The sequence below is a fragment of the Acanthopagrus latus genome, chromosome 11 (genome assembly GCF_904848185.1).
Source record: "Acanthopagrus latus isolate v.2019 chromosome 11, fAcaLat1.1, whole genome shotgun sequence".
NCBI classification, from domain to species: Eukaryota; Metazoa; Chordata; class Actinopteri; order Spariformes; family Sparidae; genus Acanthopagrus; species Acanthopagrus latus.
Window position 1 is genome coordinate 9,083,527 of NC_051049.1, and position 26,925 is coordinate 9,110,451.

The 26,925-nt window shown below is 42.5% G+C and overlaps 1 protein-coding gene across 2 annotated transcripts in view; it reads right to left on the reverse strand.

The window, feature by feature from the left end:
- Window positions 1-472: 472 nt before the first annotated feature.
- The window catches only part of ddr2a (discoidin domain receptor tyrosine kinase 2a), a 32,934-nt gene continuing 6,481 nt past the window's right edge, over window positions 473-26,925 (reverse strand). The window contains exons 2-17 of one of the 2 annotated variants that reach the window (XM_037115837.1): window positions 17,203-17,316; window positions 8,557-8,659; window positions 7,774-8,005; window positions 7,429-7,576; window positions 6,348-6,450; window positions 5,629-5,812; window positions 5,303-5,543; window positions 5,026-5,091; window positions 3,629-3,765; window positions 3,330-3,489; window positions 3,017-3,249; window positions 2,749-2,876; window positions 2,458-2,655; window positions 2,113-2,347; window positions 1,839-1,988; window positions 473-1,756 (exon numbers count right to left, since the gene is read on the reverse strand). In XM_037115837.1, the coding sequence (XP_036971732.1) occupies window positions 1,634-1,756; window positions 1,839-1,988; window positions 2,113-2,347; window positions 2,458-2,655; window positions 2,749-2,876; window positions 3,017-3,249; window positions 3,330-3,489; window positions 3,629-3,765; window positions 5,026-5,091; window positions 5,303-5,543; window positions 5,629-5,812; window positions 6,348-6,450; window positions 7,429-7,576; window positions 7,774-8,005; window positions 8,557-8,659; window positions 17,203-17,284 (2,523 nt within the window). In that variant the 5' untranslated portion in view covers window positions 17,285-17,316 and the 3' untranslated portion in view covers window positions 473-1,633. Of the gene's footprint in view, window positions 1,757-1,838; window positions 1,989-2,112; window positions 2,348-2,457; window positions 2,656-2,748; window positions 2,877-3,016; window positions 3,250-3,329; window positions 3,541-3,628; window positions 3,766-5,025; window positions 5,092-5,302; window positions 5,544-5,628; window positions 5,813-6,347; window positions 6,451-7,428; window positions 7,577-7,773; window positions 8,006-8,556; window positions 8,660-17,202; window positions 17,317-26,925 lie in introns of both variants that reach the window. The other variant, XM_037115836.1, reaches the window with a different exon arrangement.

The following is a 26,925-nucleotide window of genomic DNA, read 5'->3' on the forward strand; positions in this document are numbered from 1 at the left end:
CTTTACTTTCCTGGTTTCAAAGTCAATATACTTTCTCTGTCAACTGCGACAAACTATAAACACATGTGCATTAAAAGAGACTTATTATGCTTTTTCTTTTTGCCCCTTTCCTTCAGTGTTTCATGTCGGGTCTATCAAGATCTTGATCTTAAAAAAGGTCAAAGTCCTCATCAACAGAAGCTCCTCTCTCCCACAGAAACACTGCTCCTGTAAAAGCCTCGTCAGTAGTCCCGCCTTTAATTCAGTGACTTTGAGACGCCACACTGCGTCACCATGTCACACATTTGCGTAATTTATGCATAGCGGCTAGTTTGCCATGTACAAATTGATTCAGCACAGCTACTCTGTTGTTGATAGGAGTGCTGGGTCAGGCATGTGCAAGCTGACCAATCAGAGCAGACTGGGTTCTTAAAGAGACAGGAGCTAAAACAGAGACAAGGGGGAACTGAGCTGCCGCACTGGGCAGCATGAGAACAATGATGTGTTTTATGAGCATTAAAGCATGTAAACCTATTCTACTAACAACCCAAACAATGAGCAAAATATGTCTCCTTTAACTGGTTCAACACCTAAAACACACTCAGGAACGTCTTCCCAATAAAGCTGACTGTAAACACATACTTTTGAACCGACATCACACATGGTCTGCATCCTGATAAACATCTGACAACATCTGATCAGGTATCAAAGAGCTTGCTGTTAATATCAAGACATTAAGTGGTACAGTGCAGTTGGAAAAAAAAAATATTCTAAAGCAGTTTCTTAATCGAAAATGTGAGCAGAAAAATACTGAAAATAAAAATACAATACTCGAAACAACTCAAAGAGAGATTATCCACAAATATATCAACAAAATATAGACAGAACAAACACATATTAACATATAAATATTAATACAAAATATTGCTATTTGAGATTTAAAACTCATCTATTGAAAATACACAGTCATATACACTTCATGTTCAAATTGCTGTGGAAAAACTGCAAGGAGAAGAGAAAGACTGAGTTACTTGATATTTCCTTGTTGCTCTAGATGAGATGAAACTGAGATGAGATACTTGAAATATACTAAAATGTGACAGTGAATGCTTCGCTGCACTTTTCTACATTCAAGCAGTCTTCCAAAAGAAGACACAAGAAGGTTTCTTATCGAACACTGTAACATGGGAGATTTGAACTCATATTTAAAAAAAGAAAAGAAAAGAAAATCAAAATATATTTTTAAAAGTGCCGAATGTCACTTGCTACATTTTAACTTTGGCTTCTCAACACAACCAAACCCTCTGTCACGTTTCTGTGTGTGCTCTGGTGTCGTACGAAACAGAGTAGATTTTATTAAGAATGCCTGTATGTCTATAAAACATGTTAGCCCGACGTGATTGTGCTAGTTATACTCAAACGGACGCACACCAACAGTCTCTGGTAGTCCGTCTTTGTGGTGTGTAAGTCCACGAAACAGTGTTTCCCATATCGTAGCTTGGCGCCCACAGGTGGCTCTTAACCTGTTCCTCTACAAGAAACAAGATAGCTTAAACCTAGATCCTGCCTGAATCATTGGTCTGCTCTTGTCATGCACCGTGTCCCCCAGAGATGAGCAGACTGGGAATCACTGTCTCTCACATTGCCCCGGCTGTTAGTCCAGGAGGGCTCGATGTATTTCCTGGAAGGAGGGCCGTTCCTTCGTGTTCCTCCTCCAGCAGCTCAGCATGATCTTATAGAGCGAGTCCGGACACAGCACGGGCTGAGGCAGGTAGATCTGCACGACAGGGAGGGAGAAATGTAGCCGGGGATTCACAGGTACTTTTCAAATCAAATGAAATGTTTGTGATGACACTCACCTGTCTTTTCTGGTCCCTGAAAAACTCCCCTGTGTTTTCTATCACCTGCTCATCAGTGAGCTGAGAGTAGGGCTGCTCCTTGCAGAAGTTCAGTATCTCCCACAGGGTGACCCCGAAGGCCCACACATCGCTCGCTGTGGTGAATTTACCCTGCACAGCAAAAAAAAAAAAGAGATTAGCAAATTTTATTAGAACAAGCTCAACAAAACTTCTCTCAGCTTGTCAGGAAAACATTAATTGAAGGTCAAACTATGTGTTAAGCAGCGGCCCTCACCAGCAGGATGCTCTCCCATGACATCCAGCGTATCGGTAGCACCGCCCTGCCCTGGATGCGGTAGTAATCACCGCTGTACAGGTTTCTGCTCATGCCGAAGTCGGCTATCTTTATCGTGTAGTTTTTGCCCACCAGGCAATTCCGCGTGGCCAAATCTCGATGGACGAAATTCAGAGAGGAGAGGTACTTCATCCCCGACGCTATCTGAGCGGCCATGTGGCAAAGGTTACTGAAGCTGGAGGGGAGAGATAAGGAACAGTGTGTTATGAACCAGATAGAAAAAAAAAAGGAAAAAAAAAAAACATACTCCTTCTGTCTTGATCCAATTCGTTCGACACCACTCACCTGACAGTGGGTGCATTGCTGAGCAGAGCCAGTTGCCCCTCGGGCTCGTGGCGGGAGAGGAACTGGTTGAGATCTCCGTTCTCCATGTACTCTGTGATCATACAGAGAGGGTCGCTGTAGATGCACACGGCAAGCAGGCGAATGATGTTGGGGTCCTTCAAACGTGACATGATCTTTATCTCTTTCAGGAAGTCGTTCCTGCCAAAATCAAAAGAGAGAGGTGTCTTACTTTAGATTAAAAAAACAAACAAGATATTTGGTGCAGATCATTCGGGCTTCCAGAATCGATACCTTGCATTTTTGTTGGCGTCTGAACGGAGCATCTTCACAGCCACTAAAACTGGCTGGTCCTCAGGGATGTCAAATAAAAACTCCTTATTCATGAACTCCTGCATTCCCTCAGCTTCACACAGGTGCACCTGGAAGGAAGAGGGAGCAGAAAAAGGGAATACAAGATTTAGAATTTCATTTGTGTTTTGAGCCTCCCTAGAGATGTAAAAAAAAAAAAAAAAAAAGAAAGAAAAGAAAGAAAACGGCTGTGGGGGAATGGAGCACACACCTCCCCAAACTGGCCCTCTCCCAGCTTCTCCTTGAACGTGAGCAGCTTTCGGGGGAACTCCTCCACCACAACATCCTTCCCTGACAGCAGGTCCATAGTCACAGCAGGGATGGCGTACGTGTTGCTGCCGGTCACGCCCTGCAGGTTTACAATGTCTGCCTCTGCGTAGTGAGGGACGCCGTCTTGAGCTACGGTGGTTGTGGTGGATTTAGAAGCAGTCGTGCCGGTTGAAGCTGAAACACAGTACAAGCATTTGAGTAATCATAGTTATGTAATTATAATATATATGTAAGAGATGTGTGTGTCAACCTACCAGGCTCCTCTGAGCTCTGAGCAAACTCGGGCAGCTTGCATATGAGGCGTGATGGCTCCTGGTAGTCAGGGCCGAGGGGGAAGATGCGCTCATAGGTGGAATTAGACTCCTGCTCGCTGGTCATGCTCGACTGGTTGTGGTTGTAGGCGAACGTCTCGCTCTGTATTGACAAACTAGCGGTTAGTTCATCGTCCAGCATCCGGCGAGAGGCCTAGAATAAAGGACGTGGGGGGGGTGAAGGAACAAATCTGACCACCTCCCAAAGACAAAACTACACGCGGAATTGCACATGAGCTCACCTTCTCCAACATCTTCTGCCACACCTGCCTCCACAGGATGATGACGATGATGGCCACCAGGATGAAGATGATGGCCACTAAACAGCCAATCAGAATCCGGGTGTTGCTGTCGTCTACTTTGTGGGTGGGGTCGTCTTCTAAAGAGAGGTGAACAGACAGATAGGTGTTATCAAATATGGGGGCTGTATGGTCTGTTTTCATGTGTATGTGGGGGACCAGACTGGAATTCTCCATTAAATCCAGACAGTTTTAACTTGAAAAAAAGGATTCATGTGAAACGTTTTTTGCAAAAGCAGAATGAACCTTTGCCACAGCACACGTTGCGTCTTGTCAAACAGGTTTAAATACTAATATCCACGGAGGTGTGTCAAATCTCAGGTGCTGTAATTTCACATGCTGACATGCCTAAATAAAAGAGAGCCAACTAGTTAATGTTATTAGTTCCACCTGGGCTTTTCCTGCTATGACAAGTTGAAATGTTTGCTGCGATAAAGTCCATTATCAGGACTGTGGAAATGTTAATTAACTGCTCTGACAGGGAAACAATCTGCCCTCTTCAGTTCAAACTCTCACACATGAAAGCCAAACGTCACTTCCACCTTCTCTGAACTTTATTTCAAAGGGAGAGACGTTTTGTCAGGTTCACCTTCGAGTGTCCTGCTGTGTTACTTCCTGTCTTCCTTCCTTGTGGTTGTCCTGATGAGCACAACCTGTCCCTGATTGGTCTCCTTGTCAGTTCTTCTTCTGGGTTTCAACCTGCCCGCCTTTGAGAGGATCTTAACTCTTTTTGCAGTCTGTACAGTGTTATTTTACAGATCTGTCATAGAATCAGTCCTGACCTTCTCACTGATTGGTTGGTACATATATGGAGATCTACACGTCAAATCAGGAACCAGCTGGGCATCATTTCTACATCCATCATAGGAAATCCAGAACACCCTCTCTTTAAGGAACTGCATTTCTTCTGTGGACAGTTCATGATCTTCATTTTTATAAACTGCTTCACAGTTTTCCCACGTAGCTTTGCACTTGATCTGATCCCTACTCTTACTGAGGCAGTTTTTCTTTGCTTTTTATCACATGAACCTTTTATTGTTGTACTATACTATATACTGGGTATATAGTACCAGCACATTATATACACCACTCAAAATCAGTCAGGGATATTGGGATGTTTTAGTAGCAATTCACTTGATTGTTTCTTCTGTGTCATATTTTGATTTTATTTTGTGTTTTGTGAATATTTTTCGTTACCCAAAAAACAATGCGACACATTTCAGATGCTCACACAACACTGTTGACAACAACAACAACAACATATTGCTATTGGCATGCCTGCCACAAAATGCTTTATTGAATGTATGGGTCTTTATCATGCATGTGGAGTGATTACTGACCTGGTTGTGTGTTTGCTGTTGGTTCTGGCTTGGGTGTCACCAGCGTTGTGTTGTACATGGCTGTATCTGAAAGGTCAGATGACACACAGCTGATCAGAAACCAACAGTTTAATTCAAATTAGAAGGGTCTGAATAGTTAATTTTCCTCATGTGCAGCACTCATCAGATTTTGCAAATGTTTGCAGGAGTAAATAAGCTTAAAATTAGTAAAACTACATACATGTGTGAATGTAAAACTACCAGTTAGAGCTTTTACAAACAGTTGTATGATCTGCACCTGACTGGAAGGTGATCTCACTGAACAGCATCCAGGCATCAGCAAAGTAGAACTGGCACTTGATGGCACTGGCCATGTGATTGGCCAGGTTGACGGTGACGAAGCGGGCACTGGGGTTCTTCTCGTCCACCACGGGGCTGAAGGAGAGCGGCGAGGCCTCCCAGTCTGACTCTGAGCGGAAGTAACACACCACCTGGCGGAAGGCCTTGACGTGCTGCGAGAACATGTTGTTGCAGTGGACCTGGACAGATAAATAGGAGGACTTCTAGCACATCTGAGAGGCATAAAAAACTGAGAATATAGGATGATGTAATACGGAGACTCACTTTCATGGTGGTGAAGTTTCGTGTGCGATCAAACTCAAACATGATTTCCACAAATCCACTTGGGAAGCTCTCATTGCTCCAGCCAACGTAGTCGTAACCGGGCCACACATTGTAGACGTGACTTTGTGTGAAATCATCCAGGCCGCACACTCCATCAGTCAGCTGGCCCAAACCCTCTGTCATACTGAGAAACAGAAAAAAAGGAGCGTAAATGAGAAGCAGGAAACATCCTTTAAAATCACAGTAGGCCCCTCTGTTAAAATGGTTTTTTTTAATTTTACAACCACTCAACACTAGGTGGCAGCATTGTCAAACCAATCCCTCACTCCTGCTCTTGACTGTGATATCATAATAAAGGCCATTTTCTTTTCCCCTCTGCCTTAATGGAGAATGGAAGCCTGTCTGTGTCATGGAGGACATTATTCACCACACCATAACCCAAACACTACTGCCAAAAAGACTGATTGGTTCATTCCGGTTTTTTAAACATCATAAGCACGGTTGACTCAGTCATTCCCATGAGGTATTGCCTAACAGTAAACCCACATGACCCACTCGCCACTGTCTGTCTCTGTGCTTTCACCATGGTGACCAGGACACAACAAGGTGAGGGGGGAAAAATACTGACCGAGGATGAGAGCCACGATGGAGCGGTGAAAAAAGGAAGGAAGGAATAACTAAACACACACACACACACACACACACACACACACACACACCTGTGGATGACAGCTCCATCATAGACAGTGTCGTTGAGATAAACAGGGTGAGAGGGCAAGTTCATCTGTTCTCCAGCGGGAGCATTGTACGACACCAGACCGTCTGTAACGCAGAAGAGGAAGAAGATGAACCATCACTGCAAACTCATCTTCTGTCAAAAAACATTTCTCGAAAAGTTTGTTAATCTAGAGCTAAATTTACCAATTTGTTCAGATGAACCACAGAAAAATACTTGCAAAATAATGTACAATACATGGGTCAAATTTCCATTGTTTCAAATACAAATAAAAAGCACAACTATCATATTAGATTTCAATGAAGAGCTTAAACGAGTAAACGCAGAATATATAGGATGTGTGAGGTATAAGGAAATGTTTCATGAGAGGACCTGATAAAGCCTTTAAGCTAATCCTTGATCGTTCGCCTGGTTTTTCCTCTCAAATTTTAGCAGGTTTCATACTCCAAGACAAAATTTTACGACTTCAAGCAATAATCTAGATGCTGGGGAAAAAAAAAGACTCCTTTTCCCTCAATCGTTCACACGTTGAATGTTTCCAAAAAAACATCCTGTTGTTCCAAATAGCTTTAAATTACTGGAGTCTTGCTTGATGCCTGGCATATGGTGTACACTAATGAGCATTTTAGGATAACACGTGTGCATGAAAATAACCAAAAAGGAGAATAGTGGAATGCCTAATTTCCGCTGGAGATTTTGAACATGGGAGCCTCGTGAAATTTGATGTCAAAGGGAAATAATAAAAGCAAAACATGAACAAGTAAGAGTCCAATCATGCTGTTGTGATGTCAGTTTGAGATGTGTGCTGTTCCTGGAACATAATTTAAACTATTAATCTAAATCAGAAACCAGACACATGGTGCTTTCATTCAGTGGTAATATTGTGAATGTTTAGATATGCTGGTGTCAGTGTTGTTTAAACAACTCTTTCCTGTTTTTATGTCTTGACTTTATGGGCTCAAAGGTGAGGACTGATGCCAGCTCAGCTGTGATCTTTGTTCCCAGCTTCCTCGCTCATCAGTCCTTTCATATTCTCATTCCACCTAAGCCAGCCGTCTTCTTACCCAGCCATTCGCAGCCGTAGAGCTCCACCCTCATGCAGACGTTCATAGAGTGGTCGGTGACGGGCATGAAGCGGACGAAGCGGGCGATGATGGGCGGCTCAAGGTCCTTCAGCACAATGTCGTAGGCGTTCCTGTTTCCTTCAATCACCTGGAGGAAAACAAACACACCTTGACCTCGGGAAGCTCACTAACGATTGAGAATGAAGTCATGGCCTCTTTATGGATAAATGAACAAGCAGAAAATCAGTTCATCTATATTAGCACAGCGGGTATAAACAATGACGGGCCATAAAACCACGATGATGATGAGTATCAGTGCTCCAAAGCACCGACAGGCCGACTGACCTGCTTGCCCTGCCTGTTCCTCCACGAGATCCAGCGGCTCCCATCACGGCTGTACTTAATCTTATACATCTGGGCAAACTCATTACCGATGCCTCCAGCGTGACGGCCCTGCGTGCCCACGAGGGTGATGAAGTGGAGCGAGCGAAGGTCAATCTGGAGGAACTCCTTCAGGCTGTCTGGCTCTACTGTTATCTCTGGACACCAGGCGCCATCGCCCTCCTCGAAGTCCAACCTGGGCAACACAGAGAAGGACGCAGAGGGATGTTCATGTTAGAAATACACCAGGAAAGGGAAAAGAGCAGGGGGAGAAGGAAAATCAGGACAGGATGGAGAGGAGAAGGTGAGAGGAAAAGCACAAGTGAATGCGGTGGTGGACTTCAGTTTCTTACAGCCTGTTAAAAAAACACTTCAGTGACAGCCTGCCTCATAAATTCATCTTAAAGTGTTAATTTTGGGCAAGGGGCTGGCAGGGGCTGAAAACACAGCCAGGCTGGTTGGGGAAAGAGTATTACATCATTACCCTGATACTTAGAGAAGGCCACCCAAGTTCTTCTGCACACACACACACACACACACACACACACACACACACACACACACACACACACACATAAAGCCTCCTCAATCATGAGGCTAAGTAGAACTGATACCCCAGTTTGTGGTTTACTGCAAATAAATAGGCAAAGGCACCTTGCAGGATAAACCACCCACCCACACGCGCGCGCGCTCATTATCAGGGTAAACATACTATGATGTGTGTGTGCGTGTGTGTGTGAGACCTACCGGCCATATCTAGCGGCGGTGGATTCGGACCACTGGCTGGAGGCAGAGATGTCCTCATCCTGTATCTGCCCTCCTGACATGCCCAGAGGATACCGACACACACCTGAGACACAGCAAACATGTTGGATTAAAAGACTTAGAAGGACTAAATAAATAAACAGATCAGAGGATGAACATGGTCATGAAGGTAAAGATGGACATTCACTCAGTGCCTTAAACACTCGTCCTGTATTTTACCAGGACAGGGAGCAGACTGATTACAAGCAGCGTTGCTAAAGAGCAGCTTATTTGTTTAGAGACGTTTTCCCTAGAATGTACTTTTTTGATTATGTAGCTTTGGAAAGGCCAGAATGACAGAACGGCCTTTAATTGCGACTGTTGTGACCCATTCAGGAAAATATGACGTTTCATTTGGTTTCTTCTTTTTCTTTGGAAGGAACCTGATGATTTCTCATGAAGGGAAACCACAAGTTGTTTTTTTATCACTGAATTTGAGATGGAGCAGATGGAGGTGGTGCATGGTGACTACGTACATTTCTAAATCTACTTCACGGTTTCAGACGGAAATATTTTACTTCATCATCCTGCTACACTTGATAACACCTCTTTCACACTGGGACAATTGTACTCTTTAACCACTTGGTTAATTTTCACATATTTAATATGCATATAAAACACGTTGCATTGTTGTACAGAACATTAAACCACCCAACACTAATTAAAATAACTACAATTTGCTCCACCTTGGCAAAAAATATTAGCATTCAGGCCACCCGACGGTTAACTTCTTCGAACAGCACAGAGAAGCGGGCCTGCGCTGACCTTCAGCGGAGGATGGAGAATGTTAACCAGACCTACACTTGTCAAACCGACTAGTTAGTCTCCCTCCTTCAAGTCTTTTCTCTTGTAAAACCTAAAAAAAATAAATACAGTTCGAAGTCACATCCAGTTAAAACACAAGTCTCAGCTTTGTGTCGCATGACAAGGAATGGCTTCATGCTGTTTCAGCCCCTCTGGCCTAGGGGGCAGTAACGAGCCCATCAAGGATTGAGGGAGAAAATGGCACTCTGGATCCACTTATACATATTTAATATTTACTTTCACAAGTGACAAAAAGGTAAAAATGTAAGCCTTATCAGAAGTGTTTTTAATACAAAGCTACATCCAGCAGGAGGATGATTCAGCGCCAAGATTTAAAACAACCAACCTGGTGCTGTGTAAAGGTAAAACAAAAAATAAGTCAATCCCTACATAACAAAGTGGTTTTAGTGGGGTTGATGTGCTGGACTACTTCAGGGAGTATCGCTGCCAAGCACCCAGCAGAGTCTCAACATCAGGCTGAGCTAAGCTAACTGGCTGTCAGGTTTAGACATGAGTATCTTCTAATTTAGTGTCGATTGTCAGGATCCCACAACTACACAATTAACACTGTTTCTTCCAAATAGTTCCTTTATTACATTTTACTTAAGTAGTTTCTAATAAGAGTACTTTAATTGTACTTGCCCAAGACTATAACACTATAATGGTGCTTTTATTGAAGCAGGATGTTCTAATAGTTTTTCCACTCCTTGGTATTTAAGGCTATGCTGATTATCACACCCTCTAATATGCGGATCCCCTCACTCCTCTCAGACCAACCACAGCGGCGGCTGGCGTTGAAAATTTGTGAACCATACTCGAGCGTTCACCAGACAATTTCTTAAGACGGAACGATTTCATTCTCAGCTTCTGTCAAGAAACCTGCAAAATGTGATGGATAGCGCTGGATGACAGGGCGGGGTGGTGATGTGAGAGGACTGCACGCACACCAGCAACTACACACTGCTTGCACTCAAACTGTGGTTGCTCTATTGAAATAATAAGCTGGATCCATTCAGTGGTTCTGCCAGTCCAAACAGTGCTGGTATCAAGGAGTCAGTGTGTGTGTGTCTGTGTGTGTGTGTGGTAAACCTGGCTGGTCTGAGCCCATCACGCCTCCACTGTGCGGTCAATAGAAGGAATATGCCCTCTGTTTCCTGCATGCCCCTCCACCCCCTCACGCTCCGTTCCTTCCCTGTCCTCTTCTCTCTCCTCCTGTGTGGTCTCTCTGCGAGGTGATAAAACGCTAACAGTGTGATTTACACAATCTCCATCTCATTAAGACTCAGCACGCTCATGGCTAACTAAGCTTGACACAGCCGATATGGCATCTATTAACTTTTTACAAGGCTCTGAATGAAACTACTGATTTCTGGGTGTTTCCGAGAGAAGAAATGAAAGCTGTTTTTTTTTTCTCTCTCCATCTCGTGTTATCTACAGGGCTGGGTTGTTCTTGTGTTTTGGCCTAATACTGATAATTCCAGTTTACAGGATATGACCGCTGGTTAGCCTCATTGACGGATGAAAGAGCCTTTGGAGAAAACTTGATTTCTGTGTATACGATAGCGTTGGACCTGGAGGCGGAAGTTCAGGGCAGACTGACCCTGTTCGCCTGGCCCCCTTGTCTCACAGAAAAACCTTTGAGAAGATGCCAGCAACAGCACAGCTCGAGGTTCAAGGCCTTCTCTGTCCCTCTCTCGCTCTTTCTTTCCTTCTTTTTCTCCCCATGTGATTCTCTCTTCCTCTTTTTTTTTTTTTTTGATCTCCTCCAAATATTTGCTTAAAAGTCAAGATGTGGAAACCCCAGAAGGCTCGGGACCGGGACTGACGACCTGATACGCTGCACACAAACCAGGCGTAGATGCACTTCAGCCACACACATGCATGCAGGCTTTTTCGTCTTGGCAGTGACACAGTGACAGCTCGAAGGAGGCACAAACAAAAACTCTTCCAGATGTCTGCACTCGCCTCCTCTGTCCTTTCATCTTGTCCTCTCTAACTTTTGTTGCCCACTTCATCTCTCATCATTTATCCCCGACTGTTGAAACCCCTCCTTTTCACTCCACTGCTATTTCTCTCCTCGCACCAGACTGCCTTGGCATCAAGCAGACCACATAAACAGACATCCTCTTACTGCTCTCATATTAACAGGGTCCTTGGCAAACCATTTTAATGATAGGTGATGTGATCAAACCGCACAAATGACAGCTATGGCAAAACACAAAATATTAGAAACCTGCTTTTGGAGAAACAGCACAAGTGATTTTAAATCAAAAGGCAGGACAAGATGACAAAGAGCACTATTGTCTGAAAATGACATGAAAAAGGCTTTCTGGTGATTTCTGGCGTCAAATTAGCCAAGTTGAATTATTGTATCTGTCTTTGGTGCGGTGTTGCAGCCTGCTCCAGAGGATGTGGCGTTTGAAGTGGGTGGCGTTTCTGCCCCCGAGTCCAAAGAGCAGTTAGGAAACACGTGTCTGTAATACCAAAAAACCTTAATGTCATCCTAAACTCTGATAGGATTTCAGACTTGGGAAAACCTTGCACATTTGTGTATACACCCTTTACTGTATGTACTGTAAAAAATGGCAGTACCACTGCTGTTAGGTCTGTATGACAATCAAGATAAGGAGCAACATGAGCACTGAAATATAATGACTGAAATGCTGCTCAAACCTAAACTGTGGGAAAGCTAAAACTGATGTTAGCTTGTTGGAGAAGCTAACACTGATGTAAGTTTATCTGAGATTTATCTAAGCTAATACTGACTTTTGGAGAGGCTAACATGATGGTAGTTTGTCTGAGAGGCTAACACTGACGATAGCCTGTTGCAGAAGCTATCCTGATGTTAGTTTGTCGGAGAAGCTAACATGATGCGAGCCTGTGCAAAATGTTGATATCAATGTTATTCTGTTTCATGTAAGTGGATATATTTTTAAATCATGCCTCTGACTTATCAAAGCTAAAAATATTGCCGCCTTTTCTTGTTCGTCATAGCAACTTAGCTAGCCAATGACAACTGAAGTGAGGCAGCAGTCGTCAAGCATTACAACCACAGTCATGTACATATACACATAACACACATGCAGGCTGTATATAATGAGGCCCATGCAGATGTAGAAGAAGATAACCGCAGCTGCAGCATCCAAATCTTTAACTTTTACTGTCTCCACACTGGGATGACACAGAAAGGCAAAACACTCTCCACTAAGCACTCCTGGTGGAAACGCTGGTTGGATTATGTGCATGTCGTGTGGTTATGAGGTGGTGGCAGAAGTGGTTTTCTATGAAGTCTTGCCAGTAGAATACAGAGATAAACATGCAGCCAGTGCAATGTCCCAAATTGGGGAAAACACAGCAATTGCCTGAGACATAATTGATGAAAATAGGAGTCATTATCAGAGTCTTTAACCACATCCTCAAGAGTCAGAGACGGGTCTCAGTGTGCTGTGCCGGATGTATGACCGCTCTTCCAAATGTTGGTTTTTGCTGTGTTTATTTATCTACCCAGCCCACTCAGAGGTGACCCCTGGGGCGAGCTATGGGCGCAGGCGAGTGTGTTGGTTTGGACGCACACACACATTTACAGATATTCCCCCCCCCTACACACACACACACACACACCACCACCACCCATCAGGCTCAACATTTAGCCGCAATATCTAAAAATATCACCCTAGAAAAAAGGTGGAAAAATACCAGCCTTGTGTGGTGGAGGAGAAGAGAGCGAGAGAGGTGGAGGAGTAACGGACCAAAGCCTCTCTCTCACCTCTTGATTTTTTACCGCACCCTCACTACTGAAAGGCAGGTTTGTTCTGCAGTGTTTGCTGTCCAACCGCCGCCTCCAAATGCTTTCACGTAGTAGTCACGCAAGATGATGTTCATAATACCTGTCCGCTGGAGGCAGTTTTGGCTGCATTGCTTATAATGTTACTTTCTGTATTTCTTGTAATTTGTGATTTACGAGACTAAAGGCCTCTGAATCGTAACAGTGAAAATTGACGTGAAGTAGCGTGTGATCATGGCAGTTGGCTTAATTCTTAAACAACTACTATTACTGATAAAAATCTATCTGATGCAACACAGGCATGTTCACTGATGAGGGCCTGTTTTAAAGGAGAATAGGTTTAGAGTAAATTTACATGCTTTAATGCTAAAAAAACAAAAAAAAAACACAAAATCACAATCCCCCATCTGTATGAAACCCTCTGTTTTAGCTCTGGTCTCTTTAATGTTTCCCAGGAAGTTATAACAAGAGACAACAAATAAAGTTAATACAAAAATTATGGATTTCTCCGGGCTTGGAGATGGTTGGAAACATTTAGGATGTGAGTACACAGTATCTGCAGAATAACAGGACTGAAAGTCAAGATGCTCATGAGTCCATTGCTCTAAATCTGCACTTATCAATAGTTTTTTTCATATTAATAACATATTTGTCTCTAAGTAATATGAAATTCTACGGACTTTGATTTGGTTTTATGACCCTTAGCTTCACCATTTTGGTTCATTCTCACTTCTGTCATTGTTATCAGACACAGATGTAAAAAGAAAAGCAAAACAAAACACAGACAACTAGACGTAGAGACTGAATGGCGGACAAAGTTAGTGACTAGCTAGGGAACTTAATGGACTACTCAGCAGCTTAAGACCGAGATATTTCACTCAGAAGTTGGTGGAGACCGAAAACAGAGCTAAAAGAGAGTCAGCATTTGACTTACATTCACCACCTGTCCAGAGACATGACTCCAAATACATTTCAAGTTTTCCTTGTGTCTGCTTGATGTATAAAAAAAAAGACAACTGTTAGCTAACATGTTCACCATGGTAACTTTATGTAAAATGATGTCACTATGTCCCATGTGGCTCAAAAAGGAAAAAGTCTCATAACAGCAGAATGAAAACACAAACAGTGAATAGCAAACTTGTCTCCTGGTGAGGTACGTTTCATTTTGTAATAAATTACAAAAAGTTTGTGGTAGTAGAGGCACAAGTATAAGAAGGTGTCAACAAATTGACTGTGTAACATCATCACACAGCAGAATCTATCCAAAGTTAGCTGGTATTGGCTAACTATTAGTTACCCTCAGCAAAGGCATGTTATTGTTAAAAATTATGAATTTTCAGAGGAAGATTATCTCTTCTTTCATTAGTCTCACTTAAAAGTCATTAAAGTGATATGAGATCTAATCAAGAACGTTCTAATCGTTCATTCACTCAGGATTTACCATAAACATCCTCACGAGAGAAAGAGCCCTCATAATAATAGCACAGCTTGATACTTGGCTGCTCTGCCCCGGCCTTTGCATGTCCACACCTCCCCCTCCCTCACCAGTGAAATAAAGTTCGCCCACTCACGAGTGAAATGGGAAAGACAGGGATGGTATAACTCCATTGCTTGGGAATTTTAAACAGGGGAAAGTTGGCACCGCTCGACAACTCAGCTCTACTAAATTCAGCCATGAATATTTCCAGACTGTGGAAAAATGAGCCTCCTCTGAATGCAGCAGAACTAAAGCCTTAGACAGAATTATAGGTGGATATATCCTGCTTCCATATATTACAGCAGGTTGAGATTTGAGCTCTCAGTGACACTGGAGATGTGGTTTTTTTTCTGTTTGTTTTTTTTTAATAGTGGCTGGTGGTTTCTGAGTGAAGAAGACCCTCATGTCAGATGATAGATAGAACACTTTGTCATGAATTGGTGAACTTGTTGAACCTTGACCATTATAAGATGCACAAACAGTCCTTTCCATGACTTATGAGTGGTCAAATACTGGGAAACACACACCGCACACACACACACACACACACACACACACACACACACACACACACACACACACTCACACACCACACACACACTCACACGGGGGAGAAAGACAGAGCTTATTTCAATGGACTTTCCTGCTGTCAGAATGTCTGGTATGCATTAGCCACAGACTCCAGTGGGATAGCTGGATCCACAGTATGCGTGTGCATGCGGGTAAATGCGTGCGAGTAGGCACACACACACACACACACACACACACACACACACACACACACACACACACACTCACTCACAAAAACACAGAAGGAAGACTGACAAGCGGAGAAAGATACTCCCACAGGGGTCAAACACTTAAATCCTTAATTAAGTGCAGTTGAGAAGATGCCTCATAAAACATCCAGTCAAAACTTGCGGTGCTGAATGCTTAATGGGCCAAGATTCTGTAGAAAATGTGAAATGCTTCAAGGAGACATATTATGTTTTTCCAACAGGAGCTCTTCTCTCCCACAGAAAACACTGCTCCTGAAACGCCTCACCAGTAGCCCCTGTGTGACATCATTTCGTCACACATTGTCATAATTGATGTCTATATTCGCGGTAGAAGTGAAGCTCACAGGAAGCTATAAACACAACAGAGCTGATTAGTGACTGTGGTGGCTCATGCGTGTGTGGGCTGACCAATCAGAGAAGACTATTCAGGAGGGGGCGGCCTTAAAGAGACAGGAGCTAAAACAGCATTTCAGACAGAAGGGACAGTATGAAAACTCTGGTGAGATTTAGGCATGTAAACCTGTTTTACCTCACCTGAAAATGAGCATAATGTGTCTCATCTAAGCAGCCTATGTTACATTCACATCTGGTTAAAGAGGTCAGAATATAAACTGTGCATATTGTATGTAAGGGGATATATACGCATGAGAATAACCACAGCATGCACACACACACACACACACACACACACACACCTTCTACAAATGTTCTTTATGAGCTCTATCTCTTCCAAGAGCTGCTCTCTCTTTCATCTGGTAGCTTTGGCACAGAGAACAAATGGATAACAATCAGGGAAAGTCAGATTTCAATTGTGTGTTTACGCATCCTGACTTTGTGTTGGTGCAAATGATTTAAACTTAACTTTTGTTTTCTTGGTTTGAAAAGTGTTTGTAGTTGTAGGCAGGAAATTCCCCCCACCCCCCGGCTTGTCATTATGGCCTCATGTTCATTTTTATTTTCACACGTTCTTCTCAAAATGAAACTGCCTTCTCAGTTGTAGAAGAGTGAAAAATAATAACGTCAGAAGTTTTATTTTGAAGCTGGACGTGTGGTGAAGTGAGGCGGGAGGATGTGGATGTGATGAGGCGTTTTTCCACTGGTATGTCTTTCTTTTTAAAACGTTGCTCTGTAGGAGTGAGGTCAGTATGACCTGTACACTTTGTGCTGAACCTTTATGATAAAAACCATCATTAATCACTGTTTAGCCCCGAGTGCCATTCATTATCCTTTCAACAATGGAGAAAACTCAGGCCGATGACAGACGCTCTGAGACTTCAGTCATAAACAGTAGCCAGATCGAGGTTTTTACTGGCAGATATCTGCCGTGTTTCTACTATTTCAACAATAACCAAAAACCTCTCTCTGGTTCTTATTTGACTGTATCTCTGCCCAACAAATGTTGCTACTCCATTTCCTTGTAAAAAAAAATATTGGCTCTTTTTCATTGACATCACACAAACCACCCGTACAGCGGAGGGCAAGCTGGAGAAAGGCGTGCATGCTGGGTTCAAAGAGGCCGAACCAGAGAGAGGGGACCACATGGCTCCCACAAAGCAGCACTTATTTAAGATCTGAATCCTTTTGGACTAGACTGGGAGCACCAGGTCCAAAAGCACTACCCAAAACTCACAAAAAGTCATTTTATAGCTGTCACAACCTCTTGAACGTGATCTCACTGCAGTCGGGGACTTGAACACAGACACAGAAATCATAGCACAGAAGAATGAGAGCGTGGAAACACGGACCTGGGTTGACCTGCGATGTCACGGCTCCTAACAGGTAGAGGAGGATGAGCAGGAGGAAGTGAACGTCCCACAGGTGCTTCATCCCAAATACATGCACAGAGACAGGCTTCCAATCTGAAAGACAAGACGGACACAGCAGGTTAAACCAGGGGGAAAAAAAATAGCTCAGTGTGTTAGCATGATGAGCACATTTTGTTTTGACTGTTTTCATGGGAACCAAACATTTGTTTGGATATACAAGGGGAAAATTGGAGTTTAATTGGAAGCATGTTTTTTATTCCACTCAATAAAAGACACAATAATTGCCACCAAACTGGAATTTCCATTTATTTAGTGCTTTATCACACTGTGACAGAAGGCCTATTAAATTCCAAGAGTGGTGATATTTCAATATCGGCCACACAAGACAGAATAGCCCCAGTTGAAAATTAAAAAGAGCGTTTTTCATTTTTTAATTTTACATAATGCGCTAATTGTAGGAACAAATGACGAACAAGTAAGTGAGGGGACGAGTGATGGAGGAGGAGGAGGAGGAGAGAGACGTTGAGACACTGAGTCACAGACATGACTTCAGCTGGACAGACACAGCGCCAACGAGCCGCCTCCAACTGACCACTTAGTCCAGCAGCAGAGCACGACGACGGGTTTCAACCGGTTTGAGTCCACATTTCATCTGTGATGTGGCTTCACGAGTTTAGAGTTTCACAACAAAACAAAGACTTACACACAGATCACCGACATTCAAAATGTCCTTCCCTAAAACCATGACTAAGTGTTTTAATTACGTTCCATGAAGGGTCACATTTAATGCAAGTTTGTTTTTTCTGTCATGTGAATCAATTAAATAAGTTAGTCTTATTAAATCAATGCAGATTTTTACATAAACATAACGTGTTTATTCACGTATTTGTTATTTAAAAGGAGACTTTTTCACTAGTTTCCTTCCCTTCATCGTTTCATATTGATTCTTGTGCATGTAAGAGCTCTTGAAAGTTAAAAAGGTCAAAGTCCGCACCAACGGGAGCTCATCTTTCCCACAGAAAATGCCGCTCCTGAAACGCCTCATCAGTAGTCCCGCCTTTAATTCTGTGATTTTGTTTTTTTCACACAACGTCACCATGTCACACATTTGCACAATTTTATGCTTATATTGATGGAAGAAGTGAAGCTAACTAGAAGCTGAAACCGACTGGACGCATGTTGAGCATGGTGGCTCGGGCATGTGTGAGCTGACCAATCAGAGCAGACGGTACTCAGGAGGTTTTAAAGAGGTTATTCTGTCTTACATAAAAAGTCACACCACAAGTTATTTGATGTACACCCACTGACTCAACATGATAGAAAATCTTTGCATTAAATGTGATGATACACATGTGATTAAAATACTTGAAGTGGCTGTTTTTTGCCATTTGTTTTAATAAATGTACGCACTTAAATGTCTACAACAGGACATGGATGTGTTCAGTTACACCCTTAAACAGTTTTCTTCCACATGAGCAAAAAGCTTCCACTTTGCTTTACCTACAAAGTCAGTTATCTGATAATGACCAAGCAAACTAGTCTGAGACTTTTTTTTTTTTTTTTTTTTTTTTACTGCTGCTCAAAGTCTCTGTTATATAACTGAGGTTAGTTTTATTGTTCACACCATGTTAATCACGTCTTATGTAACACAATTGTGCAGTAAATGAGAGACCAGACACTCCAATGTAATTAGAGAGAAAAATCTAGAAGTCAAGAGTACATTTTTGAGAGTTTTCCAAAAGCTTCCAGAATCTTTTTGCTCCTTCATCTGATGATATTTGTATCGATGTAAATCCCCAAGGCAGGGTTATCTAAACCCAATTACACATGACACAAAACAAAACTACCAGAGCACTGTGGGAATTTTCACAGGGAGACATCGGTGAGTGTGTGTATCAGACGTTTCCTGCTCTTCATCACCGGCCAAAGACAACATTTTCCTGACGTTTCCTCATTGAAATAACAGAAAGAACAGCAGCAGAGGCCGCTCAGAGCTGCAGTGCAGGACCAAGGCTGGACTACAGTACAGACACTTAATCACTGTACAGTGTTGCTCTGTTCCCAAAACATGGTCTCTGTGCTTCTCTCCTGTTGCTCATGTTCAACAGGGGATCTCCACCAGCAGTCTGTTGAACCTCTGTCCAAATTAACCTCTGACATAAATGAAGTGCAGGTTCATATTCTGTCTATGGGAAACAAATCCAGACCTGTTGATTTTGAGCTGATGCCCACATTTTCTCAGCTTTCAACATCGCCTGACTACAACGGTTAGACATTTGGAAATATCAAATATGGGTTGGATGGTTATGGTTTGTTTTCGCCAAATAACTGTGGATGTAAATTGATTCTCTTGAGTTAAAGCAGTCCTGTGGTTAAAAAATGACCCCGATCTAATGCCGTGCGACCAGCGCTGACGCTCCTGGATTTTAGCGACACTAATTAAGGTCTGACTTGCGTCTTTCATTGTGCCTTCACGCGTAATCTCGTTGCTTTTCTTACGTCCATTTCCTGCAGCCTCAGGTTACAGCCACTTCCCACTGAGACCCCTTTTTGCTAAAGCCCAACTCCTCTATGCTTTTCATGGCTAATGAAACACAAACACCTGATGGCTTGTGTGCACTTGGAAGTCAAAAATGTGTTTACCATGTGCCGGAGAACATTTATGTAAAGGCTGCCTGTGTTGTATTGAGGGAGGAGGACTGACCTTTGCTTCTACATTTGGAGACTCTCAAAGGACCGAACTGGTGTGTTTGCATGTTTTAGCCCATTTACTGCAAATCACATACATTTTACATTAGTGCTCGCCTTTCCTCTACGCGAGCCATACCACTCGACCAAACCATACTGAAGCCATTCAAAAGTAGGTCCATGTAAATAGTAAATTAATCTGATAACCTTTTCAGGCATTTTTGTGCTGCTCCTTTTCATACATGCCATAATGCCAAAACTCACAAGAAGAAGAAGAAGAAAAAGAAGAGGACAAGGAATTACAATTCCTGATTAGCCATCAGGCACCCACCTCCCACCAAACATAGTTATCATTATCTTTATTATCTTAATTAATATTTCTTCTTAAATATTCTTTAATAATTTAGGATTTTGCTCCATGTGATCAGAATCCAAGACTAGCACAGCTGTCCCTCCATTTTTCATCAGTTCACAGATGTTGTTCAGTGGTACAGATTCAGTGATCTGATTAATGCATTTTATTTCCTCTGCATCGGTTTTGCGGTTTATGTCAATAAGATGAGAGAAAATGACCAGCAGACTTTTGAAAACCACTTCAGTCTGAAGGTGTAGGCAAGTCTTGTGTCCAAACGCTGCACCCTAAGGATACTTTGACACCTAACCTGTTTGATTTGGATAAATCAAATAACCTTGATGTGTGTGTGTGTGTGTGTGTGTGTGTGTGTGTGTGTGTGTGTGTGTGTGTGTGTGTGTGTGTGTGTGTGTGTGTGTGTGTGTGTGTGTGTACGGTGTCAAGGTACATGAAGTCATCCACCTAGTAAACTGCTGCAGTGGTGCGGTACTACTACAACTCTAACTGTAAAAAATCACCTGTCCCAAGTACATTCACATCCTCCCAATGCACTGCAGTGACATGAGCCCACACCTGGGACTGCTTCTGGATTTGGAAAGTTGCTGTCTGTAATATGATCTGTCTGTAATTTTAAAATCTGCTCACTTGATGTGAAAATACAGTGTTCTTTGGAGACTTTTCTAAAACTACAAGAGCCTATTTATTATATGTTTCTCACTGTCTTTGCTCTTTATTTTACCCTCAGAGTTGAGGCTGCACATTTGTGTGCGTACAGTAAGTACGGTCATGGTTTACTGATTGTGGAGATGGATTTCCTGCTCATCAGCTGTATTGCTGTTGCCTCCTCTGGATCCAGCTGTGTTCTCAATACCTGCATGAGGTTAACAGCTGTTATTCCACCACTGGCCTCTGTTACAGTAACATCAGATCAGACAGCAACGCTGGAGACGCAGGCGCAGGTTCACAGCTCTGGAAACTTCTCTCCGCTCTCGTCTTACAGGAACGCAGCAGGAAAAACTTATTCATGTCCTATCTCGGTTTCAAAAAGTGCCTATTCCAGGATTTTTTTCCTTCTCACTGTCAAAAACATACTCTAAACTTTGAAGGGAAAAACAGCACGGGTACTGATGAGTGCTGTCAAAACTACCTAAAGAGTTAAATTTCAATGTACGAACGTATCCATAGTTTATTATTTATGATGTTCTCGCTGTCGCACAAAGTACGTTTTTTTTTGCACACAATGTTCTGAAATTGTGTCTTTTAAATCAGCTTTATTCTGGCAGTCGCCTAACACAAGTGGGCACAACTCCACGTTTGAGAAAGAGGACATTTCTCTTTATAATCCATTTTTTAACAGCTTACAGTAACATTGATTTTTGTGAAGTGAAAACACTCGCGCTAAAAGTAAAAGAAAGGAGGGGGATTGGAGGCAGATGAACGCAACGAGGACCAGCTGCACAAACCCTTCAGTGGTGAATTTATTCTCATCGCTCCAGAGAGACGGAGCAGGAAATGGACAGGAGATCTAGGACACACAGACTTCCCCACCTGTGTGTCAGATAGAAATATACAGGAAGTCTGAGCATTGGGTTTTTCTATTTACCATGCAGGAGAACTTATGGGTGGGTGAATAAGTAAAAGTAATGTTTCAAAGGTTTTTAAAATCCTCTAGGTGAGGTGAAATTGTGGAAAATAAAAGTCTCCTTCCTGGCACAGTGTGTCTGATGCTTTACTGCTAATTAAATAATTAATTCAGCAGCGACCAGCAGACATCAGCAGGCAGAGTTTGGTTTGGATATCACCAGACTGAGGTAAAGTCTGCGCTCCACTGTTACCATGGAAATCTGGGTGCACCTACGTTTTGTGTTGAGCTCACACTAACGAACCAACACAGGCAGTCCAACGTAAACAGGTACAAGGAGAGTCAAACAGGGGGGAGGAGGAGGGGGGAGATGCAGCGCGGAGTAGAGAGGATAGATGCCATCCAGGGCTTTTAAAACTGGGTGAAGGCATGTATTTGATACAGATGCCTGTCCGAAAAACCCCAACGCAATCATGCAGGGTTACATCTAAGGAGTAGGTTTTGTCTCAAAGTGAGGATCAGATACCTACAAGGAGGTGTGTAGTGTCTCTCTGAAGATTGTCCTATATGTACTATGTTGTTTTATCCACACTCGCAGCCTCTTTTTAATGTTTTTTTTGTCAGACTGTCCACCACTCTGAACTTTAGTACCAATAAGGCTAAACGCTAAACGAAGAAGGTGAACATTTATTTCCTCTTTTACATGGCACTGTGTAGTTTTGGAAAGAAATTCAAACTCAGATTTTTTTATATTTACAGTATGACTGAGGAAACAATACAAATATTCAATTCAAATACTGAAAAAACAAGCTGTTCTCAGAAGAAAATCAGGCCCTCAGGGCCTTGATTTCGTAAAACAGTATGAAATTGTGTTCAGTTTGTTTATTCAGTCCTAAAAACAAAGAGAGTCTGTTTATTAAGTTTGTTTAGACATGAAAAAAACAGCCAATGAAGATATTTCTGTTCTAAATAAAGTTCCCTCCCCAAAAACTACATAGTGCACCTTTAACATCAGCATTTAAGCATGTCGACATTAGCATCTAGCTCCAAGCCTCACAGAGCCGTCAGCAAGGCTCCAAATTCAGCCTGACGTGACAAAAATCAAACCTGTCTCTGATCTCCTGCCTCTCATACCGGGGCAGCTAACATTCATGAAAGTCTATACCACAAGACAGCACACACCAGGGTCACTTTATCAAAATAAACCAGAGTCAGATCCACTGACACTTCGAAAAGCTTTCAGGAGAAGGAACAAAAAATAAACTTGGGCTAAAAGTGTATGAAGCAATCAAAACAAGTCCCATAGAAGCATGTTTGACATGTTTCAAAGGTCCAAGACAGAAAGTCACAGTAGAACAGATTGTTAGAGAAGACAAAGAGAAATATGAGAAAAAGACAAATACATGAATTTTCCTGATTCTAACTATAGATAATGACACAGAGGTAACAGTATGCTGGTCCCACCTTCACTGTGCTGCTGTACCTCGTGACTATATGATTAAAATGTCTGGGCAATAACTCATGAAGGAAAGTTGGCCTCATATTCGTACATATTTCACTGACGGACAGGGAAAAAATGCTTTTTTGTCCTTCAGTCAAATAAGAGCATTTTAACTACGATGTGGAGGGAGAAGGCCCCTGACTGCATCATCTTTAGTGGGCCCCTCAGTTTAATGTTGTACATCTCCAAACCCAATCAATCAATATAACAAAGTTTCTTAGCCGCCGCAGGGAACCACTTAGCAGTATGACTTTTAAACACAGCATACAGTTTGTTCAAGGCTCAACAAGTGATCATAGTGCGACCATGTGTTTGCAGTCTATATCCCAGTGCAAACCACAGCTGATTGTGTCCACATTTCCACACAATCCACATTTAATGCAAATATTGAATATTTCAAAATAACAGCAGGATTTTAAAAGAGTGAAATCTGTATTTTAAGTGCTGCCTTAAAGATCCAAATATACTGTATAGAGTAAACATTCTGACTTCTTCTTTAGGGTGCTTATAATTCATTTTTTTTTTATTATTTTTGCCTGTGGACATCGCATTGGTTCTATTTCCACCTTGATCCTTGTACTTGTGCAGTACACTCACATCGCCTCATATTTAAGATATAAAAGGTCCACTGTAATTAGACAGACTTATTCAATATGTCATTGTCTAAATAATGAGTTGGCAAATGTCTTATTTTACTTCTCTGGTAATGGTTTGGGCTTTTGGTTTAGTGATTGTTTCCTATTTTATTTTGGAAGGTTCACCCTCACGTGTCTTGTTGCGTTACTTCCTGCCTTTCTCTTGTTTTCCCTCCCTTGTGATTGTCCTGATTAGCTTCACCTGTCTTTGATTGGCCTCTGGTGTATTTAAGCCTTGTCTTCCTCTCTCTCCCATCTGCTCTGTTCCTGGTGTTTTTGTGTTGCTGCTCGTTTTTCCTGCCTGCGTTCCCCTGAGCTTTTGGTTTGTGTATTTTTAGACACCTCTTCAGTTGTAGAGTTTGCCCCCTGAATTTGAATTCCTCCTCCAAAATCACATAGTGCCCCTTTAATTGTGCGTGTATTTACCAATATAAGCTTCAGTACAATGTATGTTTGAGTGTACATCTTAGAAATACACATTAAGTGTATCAAGGCAATAATTTGGATTTAAACTAAATGGTGAAATCTATTTGAATACTTGCAGAAATAACGATCAGTCAGACCTACTTCTCTATATCTCAGAATAACAGCACATTATAGCATGACAGCCGTTTACAGCACTGTTACTTTCTCCCATATAAAAACAAAAGCATGTGTGGTAAATGTTACCAAATGTGGTGGCAAATGACTGTATCTACTGTGGGAGTTATAACGTGTCACGTCACATTTAACACAGTATCTAACTATGTCAGCGACTCACTTAAATTAACGTACGTCTCCAGATATATTCATAGATATATAGTATTACAAGAAAGGATCCGACTTCGGCTGGACCTTTGTTTGACTATTATAAACACAGAATGTTGATCGGCAGTGAACAGAGTTTATTGTGTCAGCGCGGAGCAGAACGTTCCTGAATAGAACGACTATTGACTTGAATTTCAGCTTCTGGGGGGAAAAGAAGTCTGTGCCCCATAAATATCAGCTCCCTCATGGCTAGTTCAGGAAGTGGTGAAGGACAGATACTCCCCTCAGAAACCCGTCAGCCCTACAGAGCTCAACCGTCAACCTCACACACATGCTCTGCCTACATTTCTGTAAATCACACGGATAAATTAAACGCGTCGGAGATTCGCTGATGAGTTTCTAAATTCGTACAACTCACAGGAAAATAGCTATTCCAACCTAAAACCTGCACGAAGACCTCACACACAGACATCTGCACTCTCACACACTCAGTCAGAACTCGCTGCCATGTCCTCCAGCAGAACTCTCGCACTGCAAACAGGACAGCGGTTTTATTTTGTTTTCCCAGGCTTTCTTGTTTGTATAAATAATCTGATTTTTCGTGGGAGGGTCGAGCACACAGAGTAACCTTGGTGCACCACCAGGTCCTGCTCCCTGGGAAAGCCTGTAAAGTCAACATGCAGGTTTACCTGGCTCTGTTCCCTGCCTCTGTCGCACAGCAGCGTCAACACTTGGGGCTTTACATGAGCCTCTGCGGGAGAGTTATAGCAGCCGGCGGAGGTCAAAGGTCAAGTACAACTGAACGCTTCACCATCCAGCCACCGAAAACTGGTGATAGAGAGAGGAGGAAGAAACTAAGGTCTGAGGCATTTTAGAATCTGTGAGTCCTCCTAAGCGGCTGTGGCTCAGGAATGGGGCATCCAGTAAATCGGAGGGATGCTGGTTCAGTTCCCTGGCTCCCTGGGTTGTGCAGGTACAGGTACCAGTCATAAACAAAAGTACTTGGCTAAATGAAATGTCAGGGGATAACCAAAGGCGTGAATGTTTACACAAACGTTCCGGGCGTTCAGAAGACAGATAAATCTTCTGGCTTCTAATCGACAATATCATGTAAAATTAGATTACATGAGGTTTAAAATTATACAGTAACCAATCCAGTGCTTCCAAAAGAGGTCAAAGGGGAGAAACTCTCCCTGGCCCAGCGTGCTACGTGGGCTACATTATGTTCTCAAAGTATAAGCAACCACATTTTTTTTTTTTCGAACAAAAATTCCATTACTTATCAAAACGACAAAAATAAACATTGCAAAATGTCGCCTTTTTCATAACAACTTGGATTTTTGGCGGGAAGGCGACATCTAAACATCACAATGTCAAATGCACTGGACACCTGAGAAATGTACTGATCCAAACTAACTGGGCTAAAGCTAATGCTGGAGTTATTACCACGCTGTGGCTGAACCTGCAAGTAAAATCGGGATGCCAGAAAAGAAGAGGGAGAAAAAAAAAAAGGACCTGGCAATGGCAGAAATGATGACAAACTTTTAGTCAGCGCAGGAAGCTGCTCCCTGCCAGACTGACTGAGGAGGTATCCAGGAGGTAGCTGGCACGACTGGATGTCAAAACTAACACTGAAGATGATGGCATGAGGAAGCTCAGTGGACTCAGGGACCCAGTCGTTTCTGTATCACCTAATTCTAACAACTTGACAATTCCCAGATATTTAGGAAAAAATGTGTTGGATGCTTACAGTATAAAGGTCTGGTATGATCGCTATCGGCAATAGATGAAAGTCAGCTTTTAGCTCTATCTGCTGACATAAATGTATTTTCTGTGGCGTTTGGTGGTAAAAAAAAAAACCCTGAACCATAGAATCACAGCATCGCTGAATCAGTTCATGCTGGGGATCTTTGTTGCACTAGATCCATCTTTTCCTGCCGTGCCTCCGTTATTTCAACTATTTACCAAAAGTTGCTAAAAGTTCACTGTCCCTGTTCAATTTAATTACCAATAAATAATGGCACACATACTGCAAAAGACAAGGCAGGCCAAACAGGAAGTCAAATAACACATTTTCCTCCTTCAACCCAGAAATCATGACTCGGCCTCATAGCTATACCGCATTAACAGCATGTAAAAGGGCGTGTGTGTGTGTGTTTATGTGCAGTGTTGGTGCTGGGCCTGATTGCTATACAGC